This window comes from Chelon labrosus (genome assembly GCF_963514085.1).
Source record: "Chelon labrosus genome assembly, chromosome: 5".
NCBI lineage: Eukaryota > Metazoa > Chordata > Actinopteri > Mugiliformes > Mugilidae > Chelon > Chelon labrosus.
Window position 1 is genome coordinate 10407563 of NC_140341.1, and position 19573 is coordinate 10427135.

Here is a 19573-nt window from a genome sequence, read left to right on the forward strand (position 1 = left end):
TAGTCACTTAACCGACAGCAGGTACTTCTGGCGAAGCAGATTTTAAAGCTAAAATCCAGATAAAACCATGAACCATGTGTGTATTTCCAGTATAGTGCTGTCTAGTGACTTTATAAAAGAACCTTAAAGGGGAACTACTGTTTTTTTTTCAATCTGGACCTTATTTCTGGCATAAAATACGGTCGTTTACTCACCCATATAACTTTTGTGTAATTCATATTCCTATGGGAGATATTTAGATCAGCGTATATCCATGTAGTGGGAGTGAATGGGGCACCGAAACGCAGCCTCTAAATAACGCATTATCTGCTGCGAAACTCGATCATTTCACCAATATTTTGTTATCGTACGCTAGTGCTATTCCCCGTTGAGCAGTAGCAAATTACAGGTAAACAAGCCAACCATTGCGGGTGCGCGCGGTGCTCAGAGACGACATAATAACAGGTAACTCCGGACTCAACGGGGAATAGCACTAGTGTATCATAACAAAATGCTGGTGAAATGAACAAGCCTCGCAGCAGATAATGTGTTATTTCGAGGCTGCGTTTCGGTGCCCCAGTCACTCCAACTATATGGATATACGCTGATCTAATAATATCCCGAAGGAATGCGAATTACACAAAAGTTATATGGGTGAGTAAATGACCGTATTTTATGGCAGAAATTAGATCCAGGTTGTTAAAAAACAGTAGTTCCCCTTTAAACTTAAAAGTAAACACAACTGTTGCACATGTTAATTACTTATTTTCAATGATCTGTAAAAAAAAAAAAAAAAAAAAAAGGAGTAAGGCGTCACATCTGGTGGTGGGGCTGTCGGCTTCAGAGGCTCTTTACTTCCCAGTTTAACCAGTTAAACCGAAAAACCAGCCGCTCGCAGCTTCTTCACCACCTCGCGCTCTCAGCTGTCACGTCTCCCCGCCTTGCCTGGCATGTTTACTGCTAAATATTGATAGACATCTGGAGGAGCCATCCATCCACCATCAAACTCCAGCGTCCCAGTGAAGTAGGCCCGGCCCAGACAGACGCGTGCGCGTAAAGAGCGGGCACCTGGAGCGACATCTTTGGCATCAGCGCAATGAGTAAATTGGCAGCACACAACCGTCAACGTGACTGGATGAATGTGCCTTTGTTTGACAGCTGTATTAATGCCGAGTCTACAAAATCACAAAATCTTCGTAAGCATATGTGGTAATAAACACTGTGTGGCTCCATGCGTAACTAGGCCAGGTCTGAGCTTCACAAATAACGTTCTGGGAACCAGCAATTCATTTTGGACTTCTGTCTCTTTGCTAGTTCCAACAAAACAAACTCAACGTCTGAGTCCTGCGCCATTGAAGTGGCGTTGTTTGTGTTTGTCATCCAGAGCAGTGGTAGAGGAGAAGACCTGACGTTGGCGGGAAAGGCAAATTTCGGCATAAACTGTCGGAACGCATCAGGAGGATTGACAAGAGTTTCAGCCGTTCTGTTTTCACTCCGAGCCTCTTCACGTTAGAGAGAGATACTTGTACAGGGTCAGATTGGAAACATGTGTTGTGTGAGCACCACGGAGAGAATGATCCTCCATCTTATTAGCGGAGAACTCAGAGTACACTACACTGGGGTTTACTAGACACACAAAAGAAGGAGATACAGGAGGAAAAAAAACAAGGCTCTTTTGTCTTTTCTTAATTATTCATGCCCGGGAGGGATGCTCTCTCTCCTTTGTTTCTGTCAGCTGACACATGTACAGGTACGATGGTGCAGGCAGTGTGTGTGTGTGTGTGTTTATATATCTGTGTTAGTCTCAGTTTGTGTTTTTGTATTTGTGCAGATGTGCCAGATGAATGTGCGGCTCTCTCTTTGTCTGCTTGTGTGTTGTTATCACACACAACGTGTCCGTCAGTGTGCACACGGGCGACACAGAGCCAGTCCAGCCGCGTTGGAAGCAGCAGCAGCAGCTTCTCTTTTTTTTTTTCCTCCACAGTCCAAATCAAAGTGAGGAAGGAAGCGCAATGATGAGCCCAGCAGTTTGAGCTGATGGGCTCTTTAAATCCACCACAGACAACAGCAGCTCGGCGACGACCCTGCCCCGCGCTCTAATCGCTTCAAATGAAGTCATGAAGGAAGCGCAGCACAGCCAGCCTGAGCTCTCCTGTTCCGCAAGGTGCAGCAGCACTTGTTTGTGCAGAATGTCTGGCAATTAAAAATAATTGGGAAGCAGGTTTGCTCGTGAATCTTCCAAGAGTGCCAGTTATGATCTAATGAAGCTTCATTAGGCATGCTGAAAGCTGAGAGCGCCGTATGACAACGGCAATTAGCCAGGATCATAGGCAAAAAATAATCATTAAAAAATACCTCGGCCAAGATTAGCTTTTCTCTTAATGACCAATTCATTAGCTAATTGATTTCTTATTAGTTACAGGCAGAGACGACTGTTTGGCGTACTGGTGCTGGTAATTAACAGCGTTTACGCCATTAGTCAATTGCCCAATTTTCCAGGAAAACAACTTTGGAGGGGAGCATAGCTGGAGGCTTGTGGCCATTTGCTTTTTTTGCTCCTCTCCCGTGTTATCTCTTTAATATGGAGAGGGGAATCATCTTTCAGCTTAGGGGGCTGTTAACACGCACTAATACCTTCTGATTTCTCAGTCATGTCATGTGACCGCGTGTTTTGGTGCCTGGATCCATCTGAGATGAGATGGATGGATGAGGGGATAGGAAGGAGGGATGCGAGGGGGTGATGTAATTAGACGGAGAAAAAAAAAATAAAAAGATCAGAAATTGCGCCGCAAATTTGTTAGACTTTACATTTAATATGACACTTCTCAGTAACGCATCTGTGCTGCCTGCACCTATAGAGGTGTGTCAAATGAATTGGGAGGGAATTAGATTAATTATTGCTCTCAGCCGCGGTCTTTTGAGGGTCCTCTTCCTTCCGTCAGTCCTGAGTTAAAGCAGAGGAGTGTTGGGTGGATGAGGAGTGACAGGTGCTCCCTGCCTACAGCAGATCACTGAGCTTTCAACTGGCAGCTTATAATGACTTTCTAGAGAGGATATATACGCCACTGCCTGCTTCACTAACATATAGAACAACATATTAGACTTAAAATATAAAAAAATGCATCTTCACACCAGGTTTATTACAGCCTGTTGCTACTGATGCCTCAGATTTTCTTATTACGGATCAATCGGGGGTCATCGTTATCATTCGTTTACAAAGTTATAATTGCACTCTTTCAACCGATGGCTGCCTGTATTCCTTGTAGTAACACACATGACATTTTGACTGCGTCTGCTGAGAAGAAATTGCAATTTTTTACCCCCGTCTGTCTCCGTCCTCCTTGTCCACCTGCGTCTGACTGCTCTTCATTTACTTTAGACTGCTCGCCTTCTTCCAGCGCTAAAAATTCCCGCTCCCTAACTACTGCTCGTCTGTGTGTCCGGCAGGTGCCCAAAATGTCAAAGCCGAGGCACACGGTGATAAGTCAAAAATACTGCATGCCAGTCTGAGCGGCACTCAGTGTCTAAGTGTCACCTGGAGACGTCAGACAGTGTTTGAGACCTACAAAAAGCGGATTCAAGTTTGACTGTAGTCACCGGAGCTCTGGCCTCTGTCTCTTTGGAGGGGAGATGAGGGATTCAAAGGGACGAGATGATAGACGTGTCTGATAGAAGAGAGGCAGTGATTTGGCCCATCAAAGCCTGCCTTCAGCCAACAGACACAGCCTGCGGCGCATGCCGGATCAGTCTAACGCTGAACACGCTTGTGCCCCTCTCCTAAACGGGCCACTTGACGTTGTGCTGCTAGTTATAGCGTTAGATTCTGGGTGTTTAAGTGGGGATTTGGGTTTTTTCACAGGCATAAAGTGAAAGGAGTACAAACAAATGAATCTGGACCGGCTCTCTCTTTATAGTCTGCAGAAGGCCGTCCACCTTGATCACCTCTAAACACACAAAACAATCTCCTTCTTCTTCTTCATGTGTCACTGCTCTCGTCCTAATCTCTGACATCTGTTCTCCATTCGCCCTTTCTCCCCCCTGCCCTTGCTCTCTGGGCAAGACCTCGGTTTTCCTCACCTTTCTGTTTTTAAACCTCTCAATCTCCCCCTCAAATCCACTCCAGTGTCTCCCCCTCTGTCTGTGTCAGGTCTTCAGTTCTGCTAATTAATTCTAATGAAGTCATCTATCAGGGACTCTTCTTTCTTCAGCACCACAACATAAATCACTGCTATGCCTTTTTCTCCTTCTCTTTTTGCTCCCTGCACTACGAGTAGGAAAGTCTCTCTCTCTCTTTCTCTTTCTCTCTCTCTCTCCCTCCAGACCCGGCTTTAATTGTGTGATTGAGAAAGTGTAGCATCACTCCATTAAAGCCAGACTGCCTCAAATGGCTGCTCTCCGGCTGACACCAGAGGGACCCCTTATAGCCTGCTGTGGTGAGACACGCACACACACACACACCCACACACACACACACACACACACACACACACACACACACAAAGCAAGTGACTTAAAACAGACACTTATTGTAAATGGGCCTCATTGGTCTCTGAAGACGTTGTTAACATGTCTGTGGGATGCTTTCCCTGCCAAGAGGGAACTTGATCCATCTCCACATTTACAAAATTAATTTTTATTACATGCTGTGAGTGACTAACACTGCCCAAATTGGGATTTATTTGCTCCCACAGCGCACGACAGTAATTTCAAATGGACAGCACTGAAAGCTGTAACTGAAATCAGGATCAAACTGACTGCGATGTTGGCAGTTGTTTTGCGTTATATTTCTCCTTCTCCTTTTTTTTGTTCCTTTTTTCGTTCCCGGTGCACGGACACTAAAGATTAGTTGCACAAGTGGCGTTTTTCTTCTCATTGTCTCGGGTCACCGTGTCCCCTCCGACGAGCATGATGCAAACCTGATGTAACGCGACGTACACAGAGAAAGCCCAGACGCGTCTAAATAATGTATAAATGATACGTCTTGTTAGCCTTGACTCACAGGTTCAGTTGTCTTCTTGTGCACCAAATGATCAATGTCCTCCTATTATCCTCATGCACTCTCTCCAGTTCCATTCCCAGTTCTCCCCCGCCTCTCCCCGGTTCTTTCATGTTGCCCTCTGGGAGCCAAACAAAACACGGTTTTCTACTGCAAATAAGGAGCTAAAACACCATGTGATCAGTCATGAATTATTTGAACGCTATTGATTTGTATAAATTGTTGCGTTTCCCCAGAGTCTTTGACCATACGAACAACTGTATCCGTATAGGGACTGGAGGAAAAAATGCTCTCGTTTTTCTATTTTTTTTTTGAAGATGCTAGTAATTAATGATTGGATTTAAGAGCTGGAGTAATATGTGTTGGGATTACTGTGTCTTCCTTACAAATCTGCCTTGCATTTAAGGGTATAACGTCAATTTCATGCCTCTTTTTTTTTTTTTTCCTCCAAACTAGAGGCCCAAGTGCCCTGTGGGTAGACAGCAGTTAGAGAATACACAGGGAATGATAACAATCCAAAAAGGAGAACCAACATATTCCCTGAACATCCCATCTGAGTGTGAGCTAATGTTCAGCACATTGTGGTATTTTCATGTTGAATTTTTGTTTTATTTATTTAATTTTTTTACGCCCCAAAAGCCTAATTTAGATGGCAGACAAGGCTTTTGAACACAGAAACAGCCTGTAGTCTCTGTGGACCGCCGCAGCACTGCAAAAAGGACCTAAATGAAGGCACCAGACAATGTAGCAAGCAACCACCAGATCCGAGCACCCGCAGAGAAGCCAGAGGACTCTAATAAACACACACACACACACACACACACACAATCACCGCCATTAACAAATCTTCCTCGCTCGCAGAATAGGTTGGAATTTTTATTTTTTTTCCCCCCTTTCTCTCTCCGTACCGGGGGAAGAATCCAATTTTCTGTTTCTGCACAGCACCACATCTGTACAGCATCCCTGCATTGCTGAATCAAATTCGAGTAAACCACTTTATTGCATTTTTTTTTTTTTTTCCTTCACCCCCTTTGCTATTCCACTGTCCCGGTAGAACGAGATGATGATATTTGGAGATAAGCTCAAAATAAAAAAGAAATATATATATATAAAAAAAAAAGGTTCATGGAAATTATATTAGAAGCTAAAGGTGCAGTAGCTGCTTTTTAAGTTAAAATTTTTCAAAAGTGTATCCTCCTGAGGCCGAGTACAACATTTGGACAATCCCATCTGTCATATATTATGATGTAACTGAAGCAGGCCTGGTGCAAAGAGAAGAGGACGTGTCCATGTAGAGACACTTCTTTTATTATCTTTCTGGTTTTTACTCGTGATTAGTAAACCACCTAATACTTAAGTCATCTTAATAGTTTGTTGCAGATTTTTTTTCTTCTACTTCCAGGAGGTGAGACCTGCGTTTAGCCTCATCTCTCCTGTCACACATGAGGGATTAGTGTAGCAGCGGGGACAGGTTCGAATCAAAGTGGCATTTGTTTGAGCGGGTGTCCAGGCAGCGTCCCTCCAATGTAGACACCGACGAACAAGACAAACTCAAGACGTTCACACGTGCTACACAGAGCTCCAGTTCTAATATTTAAAATGCTACCCAGATGTGTAAATCTGATGCACGATCAACAGGGGTCAACACAAGTCCTATTTGGCTCGGAGCTTTGCATTGCTGCAGTCCGCCCCCCCCCCCCCCCCCCCCCCCCCTCTCTATCTATCTCCCCCTACTTCTCTACACTGTCTCTTTGCAATCTCTCCCTCCCCCCTCTCTCTTCTCCTCCTCCCCTCTCTCTCTCTTTCTCTCTCTCTCTCTCTCTCGCTCTCTTTCTCTGTCTCTGCTCTCCAGCAGCCAGCACAGACTCATTTAAGTCTGCTGATGTCTTGAGTCTGCTGATGTCTTGATAATGTTCCAAAGCCTTCACAAGCAGGTACAGGAGGAATTCCTCAGCTCCCTGATTAGCAAGAAATGGGCAATCGGGTGCATGACTATAGGTTTATGGACAGTGGACAGCACCTGTCACCTCCTGCAGCTGAGTAAGGAGTGTTTATCTGTAGCTCTTAGAGGAACGTGTGAAGGTGTGTCACCTGCTGGATTTGTGGAAATTTTAACATGTGTATTATTTATAATCAAGTGGAAAGTTGCATTATTATCAGTACTTTCTAGGTTAGCTTTTTTTTTTTTGTGGTTTTGTTTCATTTTAGAAAATTAAAAAAAAAAAAAATCCCTGTAAAAGTGACCTATATATTTATATATAATTTTGTAAGATGAAAAAGTGATCATCAAAATTGGCTGGATTAAAAAAAAGGGAAAAAAATTAAATTAATTTTTGTCTTCATCGAAGTATACACACAGTTTTATAATTTTATTTTAATAATAAATATTTAATGAATAAATAGCCGCATTATATTCAAATAATAATAATAATATGTACTTTTTTTTTAACCTAATATCTGTAGTGCTAAATATCTTTATGGGACGGTTTCGTTGACGCACTGTGTAACACCCTATGTGTCCTGTGCTGGGACACACCGGCTAAAATAACCACAACAGTACCGGTTACAAATAAGTTACTGAATAATTAAAAATATAACACGCATTTTTTTTCCCTCTCTCTCTGCCTCTCTCTCTCATGGAGCAGGAAAGGCGGGGTGTCGGAATCGCGGGGAATGAACGTCGAAGTGAAAGCATGATTGAGGCCCCTTTAAGAGTTTTTGGCCACTAAACTGTAGCGACACCAGCGCTGGTGCGTAAAGAGCATCCCTCCTGGATCTCCTCTGATATTCCTCCAGGCTGCTGCTGATTGGACAACACACAGCCTCGCGTCTGCGAGATTACAGGCAGTAATTTCTATGCAATAAATATTTGGAGAAGGTGGAGCTGAGGAATCAGACTTAGCTGTAGTGTGGTGTGGACAATAAAATGAACTCAAATTAAACGCAGGAAACCTTAAAAGAAAAAAATATATATATACGGATGCACGGTGCTGCACATTATCTTATTTTAATTGGGCTCTGTGTTCGTCATTCATATTAAACAGGCGCTGCCTATAGGCCTCCTGGTTTGTCTTTATTATTCTGGGTTTTGTTGCAGAGAATAACGCGCTGGTGTTTGTTGCAGCCTTCAAAAATACATTCTTAAAAGCAATAAATTTACGTGCATGTGTTCTGATCATTTATTTCCACTATTGTGTGAAATAACACACTGCCTTTTTTTTTTTTTAGTTGCAGTACGTGCATTTACTCTCATGACCAACAGCAATATATTTTAAATTGCGCATTAAAATAATGACCACTGACCAAATTAAAATAGCGTCTGTCTTTCAAAGTTAAATGGGGCGCGCAGAAGTCGTGCGTTAAAGTTGATTTATTTTATTATTTTCTTTAATCTGATCCCCCCCACCCCCCACCCCCCAGTTGGTGGTGGTCACAAACGCGTGCGCCTTTTGTAAACGCCACTTTATTGTGGGGCTGATATAGGCACACGACTGAGATCGCAGATTTGCGTCTTAAAGAGGATTTAGGTCTATTAACAACAAAAGGCGCAGTTCATGGCACAGGGGAGAGACCTCGACTTGTGCGTCAGCCGCAGTGATGTGAAGCGGGCTGGCTGATAAATGGAGAGACATCAAACCGAGTCATTAGAGAGCTGAGATATGAGACTTTCACAGTGGCGGGCCGCTCAGGGCGGCGGACCCAGGGGATCACACTCCTCTCCCGGCCTTTTGTGTTTGCGTGCTGGACTGATGAACGACTTAGATAACGTTAAGCCATTATGGGCTCACTTATTCCCATGAAAATCCTGTAAATAGAGGGAACATTTTTTCACTGCTGATATCTATTGATTTCTGCCCCACATTTGTAACCGGAAACCGCAGAGGATTACAAGTGAATACTCAAAAGGGACCCGAGTTCATAACAGCCAAATATTAATTACAACATTGTCCCTTAATTATGTATCTGTTGCTGTTGAGTGTTGGCTGCTTTCCGTTGTGGTTTAGATTAATGTTAAAGCTGCTAGTCTGCAAGTGGGCAAGTGAAAATCTCTTTGAAACTAGGAATTTTAATTTCCCTGCACTGTGAGTAAAAAAATAAGATTGGAATCTGATTATTATTTTTTTCTGATATTAACTAGAGGTCTCCATTGTGACTTGATTGGATTTTACGCATATGTTAGGTTAATTATAACATATTTATTTGGAATTAAGTCCATATATTTTTAATTCATGAAAAACTTTCAAATACAGATTTGACATTGCTGATTCTCTCCACGTTTTGCCCTCAGTGTTGTGCTTTAACCCTGTTTTAGAGAAGTCCAATCAGCTGATACACTAGAGGCGATAGGTGGCTTATGGATACAGTCTTGCATATATATATATATATATATATATATATATATATAAGCTTTCTGATGCATTTGTCAACTCAACAAACAACAACAGCAAAAAAAAAAAAAAAAAAAAAAGCAAGGATAAATTCCCCCAAAACCCAGCATTTGTATCTCCTAATCGCGTTAATTAAATTTTCACCGAATTAATTAGACATAACAGCCATATACAGCCTCCTCGCTGGAGTGAGCCACCGTAGGCATTTTAATGATCCCGTAATTAAATTAACCGCCTCCATCAGCTCCATCATTGATTTGTGGAAGAGAAAGAAAAAAAAAAAAAAAAAAAAAGCTGCTGAAAGTTGAATTCTGCAAAGTCGAGCCGGCCTGTAATTGCTCAAGACACAGAGATCGGAGGGAAGAGAGGGTGGGGGGCTGGGCTGAGGTGGCCGTGTATAAATAGTGAGCTCTCAAATACACAGTCACAACAGCAGGAGTGATCTCACCTCCTCTCCACCCCTTCTATCTATCGCTGCTGCTGCCAGCCTCCAAAAAACAGCGTATCCGTGAGCAGTGCTGGTGTGCAGAGACGGTAAGGTATATTACTGACGATTCGCGGTGGATTTCCCTGACCAGGACCACTACTGAGCGACAGAGCCGACCATGGAAGAACTTACGGCATTCGTGTCGAAATCTTTCGATCAGAAGAGCAAGGAGAGCACCAAAGAGAGTATCACGTACAGGGAAGTTTTGGAGAGCGGCTTGACAAGGGCGAGGGAGCTGGGCAGCCCGGAGACAAACCTGCAGGACATAACGGAGAGCAACCACTGCCCGGTGCATCTGTTCAAGGACCACGTCGAGCTGGAAAAGGACAAACTGAAGGACTTTAATGTTTCGAGGGCGACCGAGGGTAAGGTTTTTTTTTGTTTTGTTTTTTAATTTTTCATTTGCAGAAATGCTCCGTATTGTGTCGAGAAAAATGTCTCAACTTCAGCTGTCTTGAAACCGGAGCGACGCGTTTTTTACTAATCGCCGCGAATCCGTGCGTAAAACGAGGTGATTTTTTACACACAGCGGTTTAGACGCTTTTAGTTATATTTAGTTATTGCTGTTCCACAAAGTCAACACATGATTCTGTTATTACAAAGATTATTTTACATAGCAGGAGGCGGGCCCTTCGTCTGACCGTCATTTTTTAACTATTTAATGAATGTTTTCAGACATTCAGCCTTTGGCCAACCCCCACAAAAAATACCATGTATAAAATATAGTATAATGATGTAATTGTGTTATATTTTTCCTGTTTAATCCTCACTTTAGCCTTATTTTAATGGAAATTAAAAACACTGGCGTATTTGATAACTATATTAATCCTAAGAGCATTCCCTTTATCTGTTTATATTTCATAATATAGTGTGTGCTCTAAGTGGACTTTTACACCACTAGAAACATCATTTAAAAGTTTAATTGTCACGTTATTGTGATGTAGTGTCCCCTTTAAAAAATCTATAGCCTGTAGGATTGCTACGCTCCTTACGCGCAGGCAGGAAAGTGGCACTATTTTCAGACGTCACATTTATAGTTGAAACATCTGCTGCAGAACAGGCTAAAAGAAAAAAAAAAAAAAAAAAACATAAAAAGACTTTTTAAATCCTGTAATTTATGAATTGTTTATAAAGTAGTGCCAAGCGGCAGGACAGGCCTCTTCTCAGTCTGCCAGCCACACAGTGTGCAGAGGGAACGATTGTAAACATTTAAAGTGTTTCTATATCCATCCTGTGACAGAAGGGCTCAGCATTATGATGTGCCATTCTGCTTTATTAAATCCAGAGATGAGGAATGGGGTCGTCTGCGGGGAATTAATTAGATCAGCATTTATATAAAATCGAATTTTTGTTTTTTTGGAGAGGGGGGACAGTTTCACGTCAGAAAACTACAAACGGTGAAATGCCACTGAACAGAGCAGTTACTGCAGCAGTTGTCAACTCTGTTACTAATAATAACACAGTGATAACACCCAATAGTAGAGTATAAGCATAATAAAAATAGAACCGCCTATGGGCTATACTGACAGCTTTGCAGGGGGATACCGTGAATTATAGACATTTTAAGATTTTAATGACCATTTTTATTTATAGCCTGAAATAACCTCGGTCTGCTCCACGGAGGCGAGTAATTAGAGCTAAAATCTTTTCCGTTTAGCCGAAGCTTAACTCTCTGCTCTTTAAATCGCTTGTAGCCTTATTAGACTTACACGCCATGTATTGACTGATTTACTTTCATAACGGCACTGACATTACTCGCTGACTTATGGAGGCTGGAAATGCAGCCACAGGCCTCTCTCTTGAAGAAATAGGCTGTGCACTGTGTGTGTGTGTGTATGTGTGTGTGCGCGTTGCTGTCAAATTGCCAGGCCTAAGGCCCCTGTCAGGGCCCTGTGTAGGCTATATGTGGGACCAGCTATGTGCATGTGTGATGTGTGTGAGTTTGTATGAATGAGAGTAAAAGGAGAGCGACTCTGTGTGTTTATTTACGCGAATTTAAACGCATCCTCTCCTCTTTTTTTTTTTTCCTCAACCGGGGGCCGTTTAACAGGGATATACGAGTGCAAGGAGAAAAAGGAGGATGTGAAGTCCGAGGACGAGGACGCACAGGGCAAACTGAAGCAGCGGAGGAGTCGCACCAACTTCACCTTGGAGCAGCTCAACGAGCTGGAGCGACTCTTCGACGAGACGCACTACCCGGACGCCTTCATGAGAGAGGAGCTGAGCCAGCGGCTGGGACTGTCCGAGGCCAGAGTGCAGGTGAGGATTTCACTCACACCCGTTTTTCCAAAATGCTTATACACATATATGTATGTATGTGTGTGTGTGTGTGTGTGTGTGTGTTACACCAACTCGCAATCACAGTGCTGTGCCAGCAACAGACGAGAAAAGACACAGTTAATATTTCTGCAGGGGCCGGTGCCGTCTCTGCGGGGTTTACAGCGCCATTGTCTGTTGGTGACAATATTTTTAGTCATGGGAAGCCAAATTAGGATTACTGAAAGACGTCGCAGCCTGTATACGGTATAAATATGTTTGAGGTGAATCATCGCTGCGGTTTTTTATAGCTGTAATGATCTTGAATTATGCTACAAACAATTATAATTAGAGCGAAAGAGGGAAAAAAAACCACCACCAACAGCCACCAAGAAGGAAAACCCGCTGGATTTATTTAGAAATGATCAGTTTATAATCAATGAAAGTATTAGAAAATATTATACAATTGTGTGCTGCATTTTTTAAATTGTATTTAATCTTATAATCTTAATTTCTTTCTCAAAAATGAGTCCAAACGACTGTCTGAGCCACATGCCATGTTTAAATCACAACAATAAGATCCTCTCTTGCTTCTCCAGTGACATAAAGAGGTCACAGAAACGTGTCCTGCAACATGCAATACATAAATAAATGAAATTAAAAAATAAAAAATAAAAGGGTTTAGAGATCATTAGTTTGCCACTTGGGAGATAATTTGTGCAGCCTCTGTAGTGAAAAACAAACAAAAAATACATAATCATATATAGCATGACGTCCTGCAATCTGCCTGTAATTTTATTTTATTTGTGGCGTTGTTATATTCACATTGAAGGTTTTACAAAGAGGAAAAAATTCATATTTACACTGAATATTTAGCCCAGTGAAAAATATTTAATCTGTTGTTTTAGCAACTTAAACGACAGACTGTCTGGTGCAACTAAGACGTGGTTAAAAATGACGATTTTGCTTCTTGGGAAGTGTGTTTCACAGTCAGTGGAGCGTGTCAGTGTCAAACAAGTGTAAACTGCTGTAAATCACCCGGGTTGTAACAGCCTACTGAAGTTGCAGCGGTAGGCCTGCAGAGCCTACAGCGATCCGAGCAGCCTTGAGGGGAGGAAAAAGAAAAGAAAAGAAAAAAAAAATCCCCAGCAATGATTAAAATGAATGAAGAGCCTGAATGGCTGCTCCGGGGGACGCGCTCTTATGTCAACTCGTATCCCTCCTCATTTTCTTTGTAATATCTGCCATCGGCTTGATGTAGTGTCCCCATAAAAACAGATTAGAAATAATTCAATTCTGGGCCAACTCTGCTGCTGTTCAGCTATATCTAATCGGATGAATAAGCCCCATCATGGAGCTTTATAAGCCCACAGACTACCATTTTGAGATGACTCGCTTGACAGTGTATGGTGATGCGGGGTAACACCGCAGTTATCGCTAATAAAGTGTGTTCATTAAAATAAGTTATGGCGTAAAAGGCGTGGTACAGATTTATGAGCGTACGCTCGTTTTCTCGAATAATCGTTTTACGCGCAGAAACAACCTGTTCTCCAAAAATACTACCCTATTTTTGCTTTCTTCTTCTTTTTCCTTTTCGTTTTTTTTAAAGGACATGTTTGTCTCCAGATTCAGTGAGAGTGAATTGCAGCAGGGCTGTTGCAGGGCTGCGAACCTGCGCTCCGAGCAGCTGTCAATGAATCTAATTGAAAGTTATGAGAGCTTGGTGAGGAGCAGGCAGTAATTCGGTTAGGACTAATATCTTTGGGTTTCTGGCGCGCTGCTAAATTAAATGTCATTATTCACTGTCTCTAATAAAAAATCAAAAAGGAAATGAGATTAGGGTATTTGTGAAGCGCATCATTGAGTGGCCCTTAATGAAGAAATAACTGTCTGAACCAGTGTAGTTCACTTTGCTTAACATACTGGCGCGTAATTGGAATTGATCCCGGGCCCGTCTAATATTAGCCTTGATTTATCTGAGGGGTTACTATGCAAAATCACCTGGGATTTTCATAAACACCTTTTTTTTTCTAGCGTCATTTACCGCTGCAGAGCTGATAACACGCAGTCTGTACAAAAACGACAATTTACAGTTTATTATAATAATACTAATGCATCTTATCTTAGTTTATATTTCTGAATCATTGCGTCTAAATGCTGCAACTTTTCCAAAAATACATTTCTAGTATAGTTTTCTCCACGCCACCTTTTCTATTGTCTCCGCTCCCCTCAGTCACTAATGGACAGTTTATCGACCGCCCCGTTGTTGCGTCCCCATCGACACGACGTTGAACGCAGCGTAAAACGCAGCGTCGTGGCACCCCCTCGGAGTCATCATCAGCCTGCGCCCTTTGTGGTCCCGCGACCGGTCGCTAATTTCGCATCTGTAAATGATAATCATTGCGGGGTCGAAGGGGAGGGGAGATAATGTTATTCAACGAGGCAAATTAAGTTGATGGTGATTAACAATAGGCCGTAGCCTGCAGCCTGCAGCTTCAAAGACACTCAGCAAATTGGGGGGTGGTTAACGATGTATTATTTTGTGTGTGTGTGTGTGTGTGTGTGTGTGTGTGTGAATCTTAACGAAATATCATCACAGTGTTTTTTATATTTTTTGTAATGCACGGTCTGTTGTATGACAGAGTTTGAAGCAATTTAATTGGATTATTTAAAACGGATTTTTTCTTATTATACCCCACAATATCTCGTTGTGATGGTTTACGTTAAGTTCATTATGTTTGATTTACAGTAGATTTTATTTTCAATTTTTTAAATAAAAATTTCTGACCCCATTATATCCCATATTTCTTTATTTTCTTGTACTACAATTTCTAGTTTATTTTTGTACACAAAGCTGAATAAGAACAGCTAACTATTTTCCCATCAATTTAGAAATCACAATAAATATAACATGAGTTCCTATTTTTTATTTTTATTTTTTTTTATTTTCAGCACGTCTAATGGATCATTTGCTCCTTCCATTCTTTGCAGGTTTGGTTTCAGAACAGAAGAGCGAAATGTCGAAAACAAGAAAACCAGATGCACAAAGGTACGTCTTCTAACCACTTCAGTAATCTTATTATTTAATTTATTTATTTGGGTTATTTCAGTTTTGCAATTTGACACAATTTGACCGTTATTTTTGACTGCATGTGGAAAAAAACAAAACAAACTATGACCTCCTCATCTCACATAACAACAACTGTCTGGCTGTCTGACAGACATCTTTCCCTTCTCTCCAGGTGTTATTCTGGGCAGCGGCAGTCACCTTGACGCCTGCAGGGTAGCGCCCTATGTCAATATGGGTGCCCTCCGGATGCCCTTCCAACAGGTAGGCCGCATTTTTATATTAGCCGGAGCTGACAAAGCTCGGAGAATGTATGAATTAGATGTGTGTAGAGCTGTGCACGTCGAAAGGCGGTGCAATCTTTGCAAAAAAAAAAAAAAAAAAAAAGGGGGTCAAGTGAGTGAGCGGTTTAAGCTATGAAGCTATGAAGCTATGCGTTTGCATGAGTGGCGGAGTCGGCATCAGAGTAGGCCTCCTATATTTGTACATTCACACGCATCTATAGGCTATTAGGAGCAAGTGATGAGAGACTGTGTGCACTGGAGGTGGGGGGAGGGAGCAGCTCAGACCTCGGTGCACCTTTCACCTCCTGGCTGTGTGGAGAGGGCTGGACTGTACAAGGAGAGGAGAGGTGGACAGACATTTGATCTGCCGCTATCTGCTCCTGCGTCCCGGCCGCCGTGTTGTCTGCTTGACCCTTGTGAAAAGCAGCGGCCTAATTAAGCCAACAGTGCGGCAGGCGTGAGCACATAAAAGAGATGATGAAAGTGGGGAATGGAGTAGGCTCTGATGGATATTGGCGTTGAGCTGCACTGGCAGGGGTGGAGGCTTGAGGCCTGCATACTGAGGGAGAGAGGGAGAGAGGCACGCTGCATGAGTATGAAGCGGTGGGCATGCATAGACTCGGATATTACAATGCAGCACATGAGACGGGCGTATGGCTAGCGGTCTGGTCGGGTAAGGTCATTGCTTGTGTCTGGACCATGTCCTTCTAAGCTGTCAAACTGAAAATAACTATCAAAACTATCTTTTAAAGGTGATTTTTTTATGCACACACGCCCTAACACACGCCGAACCCTCCTGTTTTTCTCAGGGATACATCAATTCCTGTCATTACGCCCCAAACAGGATTATGTCATATAATTAATCGACTCTCGGGCTTGATGGTTTGGTTTTCCTTCAGAGTTTCTGCATCTTAATCACATATCATCGACTGTACGTATATTTAGAAACAATCAGTCGTAGCTGCAGTTTGTCAGAGCGCGTGAGGAACGCGGGAAAAAAGTTTGCTGCTTGCGTTCGGTTTTCTTTGGATGCCATTGTTGTGCTTAGCAACCATAAATCTCTGGTCCTAATTAATTTTCCCTTTCATTTAGCAACTTAAGCTTGAGTCTTTTTCGGTGTTTTTTTGTGCCGGCATGAAAGCGAGCAAAGCAAAAAAAATAAAAATTAGTAAAACTTCTATTTTGGTTGGAGAAGAAAGCTCGAAATACTTCAGTTTTCTCACTCCTTCCTGTGGCGCTTGAAACACATGAGAAAAGGCAACAGGCTCAGCTCTCGCCCTCTGAAGTGAGCGGATGCTTAATTTTCACCTACTTCTTATAAAATAATTGCCAAGAATGTGAAAACTGATATCCTATGCTGCTTATGGTTTCTTTTTTTTTTTTTCCCCTTGACTCAGGAATATGTCTGGATAAATATTTATAACTCCAAATATGTGAATATCTTTTTAGTGCAAAATTGTTTATTTATGCAATTGAATACATAATCAGGATAACAAGACTGCATATTTCCAAGGGTATAAACCGAGTCCTCAGTCTGAATTAAACAAATCTGTACTGGGTCCTAGAAAGACTTTGATTCTGGACGATTAAATTGGATGTGGTGTCTGAGAGCAATGTATGATTCATTAACTTTTAGAATAGCTGACATGAAAAAAGTGCAGCCCTTAACTATTTTCTTAGAAAACACTCTGTAAGCAACAGCTTTGAGGGGGTGAAATCTATCTGAGGGGGAATTTAATAGTGTCAGACTGTGAAACCTAAATCCTGAACTCTCTTCACACACACATGCCCCGAGGCGCTGTTGCTGACTAACTTTACGCTTTGCTGTCCTGCAGGTCCAAGCACAGCTCCAGTTGGACGGGGTCACTCACTCTCACCCTCACCTGCACCCTCACCTGGCTGCTCATGCTCCTTACCTGATGTTCCCACCCCCTCCTTTCGGACTACCAATCGCTTCTCTCGCCGACTCGGCCTCCGCAGCGGCGGCGGTTGCGGCAGCTGCCAAAAGCAACAGCAAGAACTCGAGCATCGCCGACCTGCGACTCAAGGCAAGAAAACACACCGAAGCTCTGGGACTCTGACCCCACCGGGCTGCCCCTCCGCTCGCCTGATGCCCATAATCGCCTCTCACACAAGACTGAGCCTGTGAAAGGGCCGTGACACTCACAGCTAAAACTAAAATAAACAAAAACACTGAGTGAGAATGAAAGAGAGGAACACATACAGAGAGGGGGGAGAGGGAGTGTGTGTGAGAGAGAAAGGGGGAGAACAGTGGAGGAAGAAAATAAAAAAAAAAAAAGAAGGAGGGAGCGAGAAAATTGTCACAAAACCAGCTGCCAAAACAAACCACTTGTAGAGAACGGTAATTAAATACCAATGAAATCACCTTTTACTTTTCGCCCAACAGGCAGGACTTCTGCGGGGCCAGTGGCTCAGTCCACTCCAGGCACAGATCACATCCCAAGGACCGTACAAACACATGTGGATGTCTGTCTGAGGGCCAGGCCGGGGGCCCGTCAGACCAGAAGACGTTAGAACAAAGCAAACTGGCAGGCAGCAGCAGGGCCAAAAGCAGAGCCTTGCTGACGCTGGCTGCCGCCATGTTGACAATGCAGAGGGTTGAACTTTGGGGAAACAGACCCAGACAGCACCTCACCGAGTCATTGGAACGGCTCTCATCTTTACAACCCCCTCCTCCCTTACCCCACCTCTAAAAAAAAAATACATTAAAAAAGAAGAAAAAAAAAAAGCGTTTTAAAAAAAGGCCATATCCGTCTCCAACCACTGTGTTCCCTGCTGCTGCCAAGTGCATGAGCTCTAATGGAGGACCGTTCTGGGACTGGTCTCCATCCACACCTGACATAAACGCTCGACAACTGTTTTTAACACTGCCATTCAACACCTTCAGCGTCAAACCTCTCCATCGCGGTCTGATATCCCTCTTCTTATGGACTTGTGCTGTAACAAAAAGCAACAATCCCCGTTTCGTTCGCTGCGGAGGGGAGACTCCGCGTTGCTGGGGCATGTGTCGGGAGAGGCGTGCGTTCCTCCTCTCAGCGTGCGCTCCCTCTGTCTTTATTCCTTTCTGTTTATCGTGTCGTATCTTGGGTTAAGAAGTGAAGATAGCCTTTGCACTTCAGGTCTTGTATGTGGGTGTTTACAAATGGCACTACAAGCAGATACTACTTTACTAATTAAAGGGGGATTTGATATCGTCATGTGATCAGCAAAAAGGACATTATCTTGGACAAAGGGTATAAATGGGATTCTTTTTCCTTTGTTTTTGTTTTTTTTCCTTTTCTTCTTTTGTATTTCTGAAAATATGAAGAAAGCATCAGTCAAACTGAAATGCAATGGTGTGCAGTTTAAGTGCAATACTGTAAATAGCAAAAAAAGTAAAAAAAACAGCTAGCAGTTAATCCTCAACGATAAAGAGACCCAATGACTTTTTTATTGTTTTTCTTTCGGTTGTTTTTCATGCACTGTTGGGGTGTTGCATTTCTTTGCCAAACTGTTTTTTTTTTTTTCCTACGGCGGTGTGCAGTTCGTTCAGTTCGATGAAAGTCGCTCTAAAAACCAGGTGCCATACCCTCCACATAACCTCCTATGTATCCGAGCAGTTTTGCAGACATCAGGCACAGCTGTCACTTGTTGAGGAAGACATGAGCACATTTTTTTTTCTTTTGGATGCTGCAGAAATTAGGCATAAATAAATAAATTTAAAAAATAAAAACTCTAATAACATTTTGGGTTTTGGAACATATTTATTATGAAATCAACAAATCAGCACTGCAACCCAAAGAGTGGCAGTCGTCGTATTTTTCCGATATGATTAGCTTCATTTTTTTGCATGTTTTTATGTGACATTTTATAATTAATTTCCAGAGTGTATTTGAAATGCTGTTGCAGGCGAAACATTCGCGGTTAAATTCAAATGAACCTTTTTTTTTTTTTTTATTTTTATTAAACACTGCTGTCAGAGCTGCGCTACACATGTAGATCTGTTTCAGGCCTGCGTACCTCTAACAGTCTCCAAACAACAGTTTCTGTGTTTAACAGACCTCCATTTAGAAATGTTTATCTGTGTCTCCATTTTAAATTAAGCATATGGGTGTT

At 42.5% G+C, this 19573-nt stretch overlaps 1 protein-coding gene across 1 annotated transcript; it reads left to right on the top strand.

The window, feature by feature from the left end:
- Positions 1–9968: 9968 nt before the first annotated feature.
- Positions 9969–18836, top strand: shox (shox homeobox; the record flags this gene model as incomplete). Its single annotated transcript, XM_084544094.1, has 6 exons — positions 9969–10215; positions 11901–12109; positions 15098–15155; positions 15349–15437; positions 17293–17505; positions 17865–18836. 6 exons carry the CDS (start codon positions 9969–9971, stop codon positions 17952–17954), a joined length of 906 nt encoding a protein of 301 aa, XP_084400220.1. The 3' UTR covers positions 17955–18836.
- Positions 18837–19573: the final 737 nt, after the last annotated feature.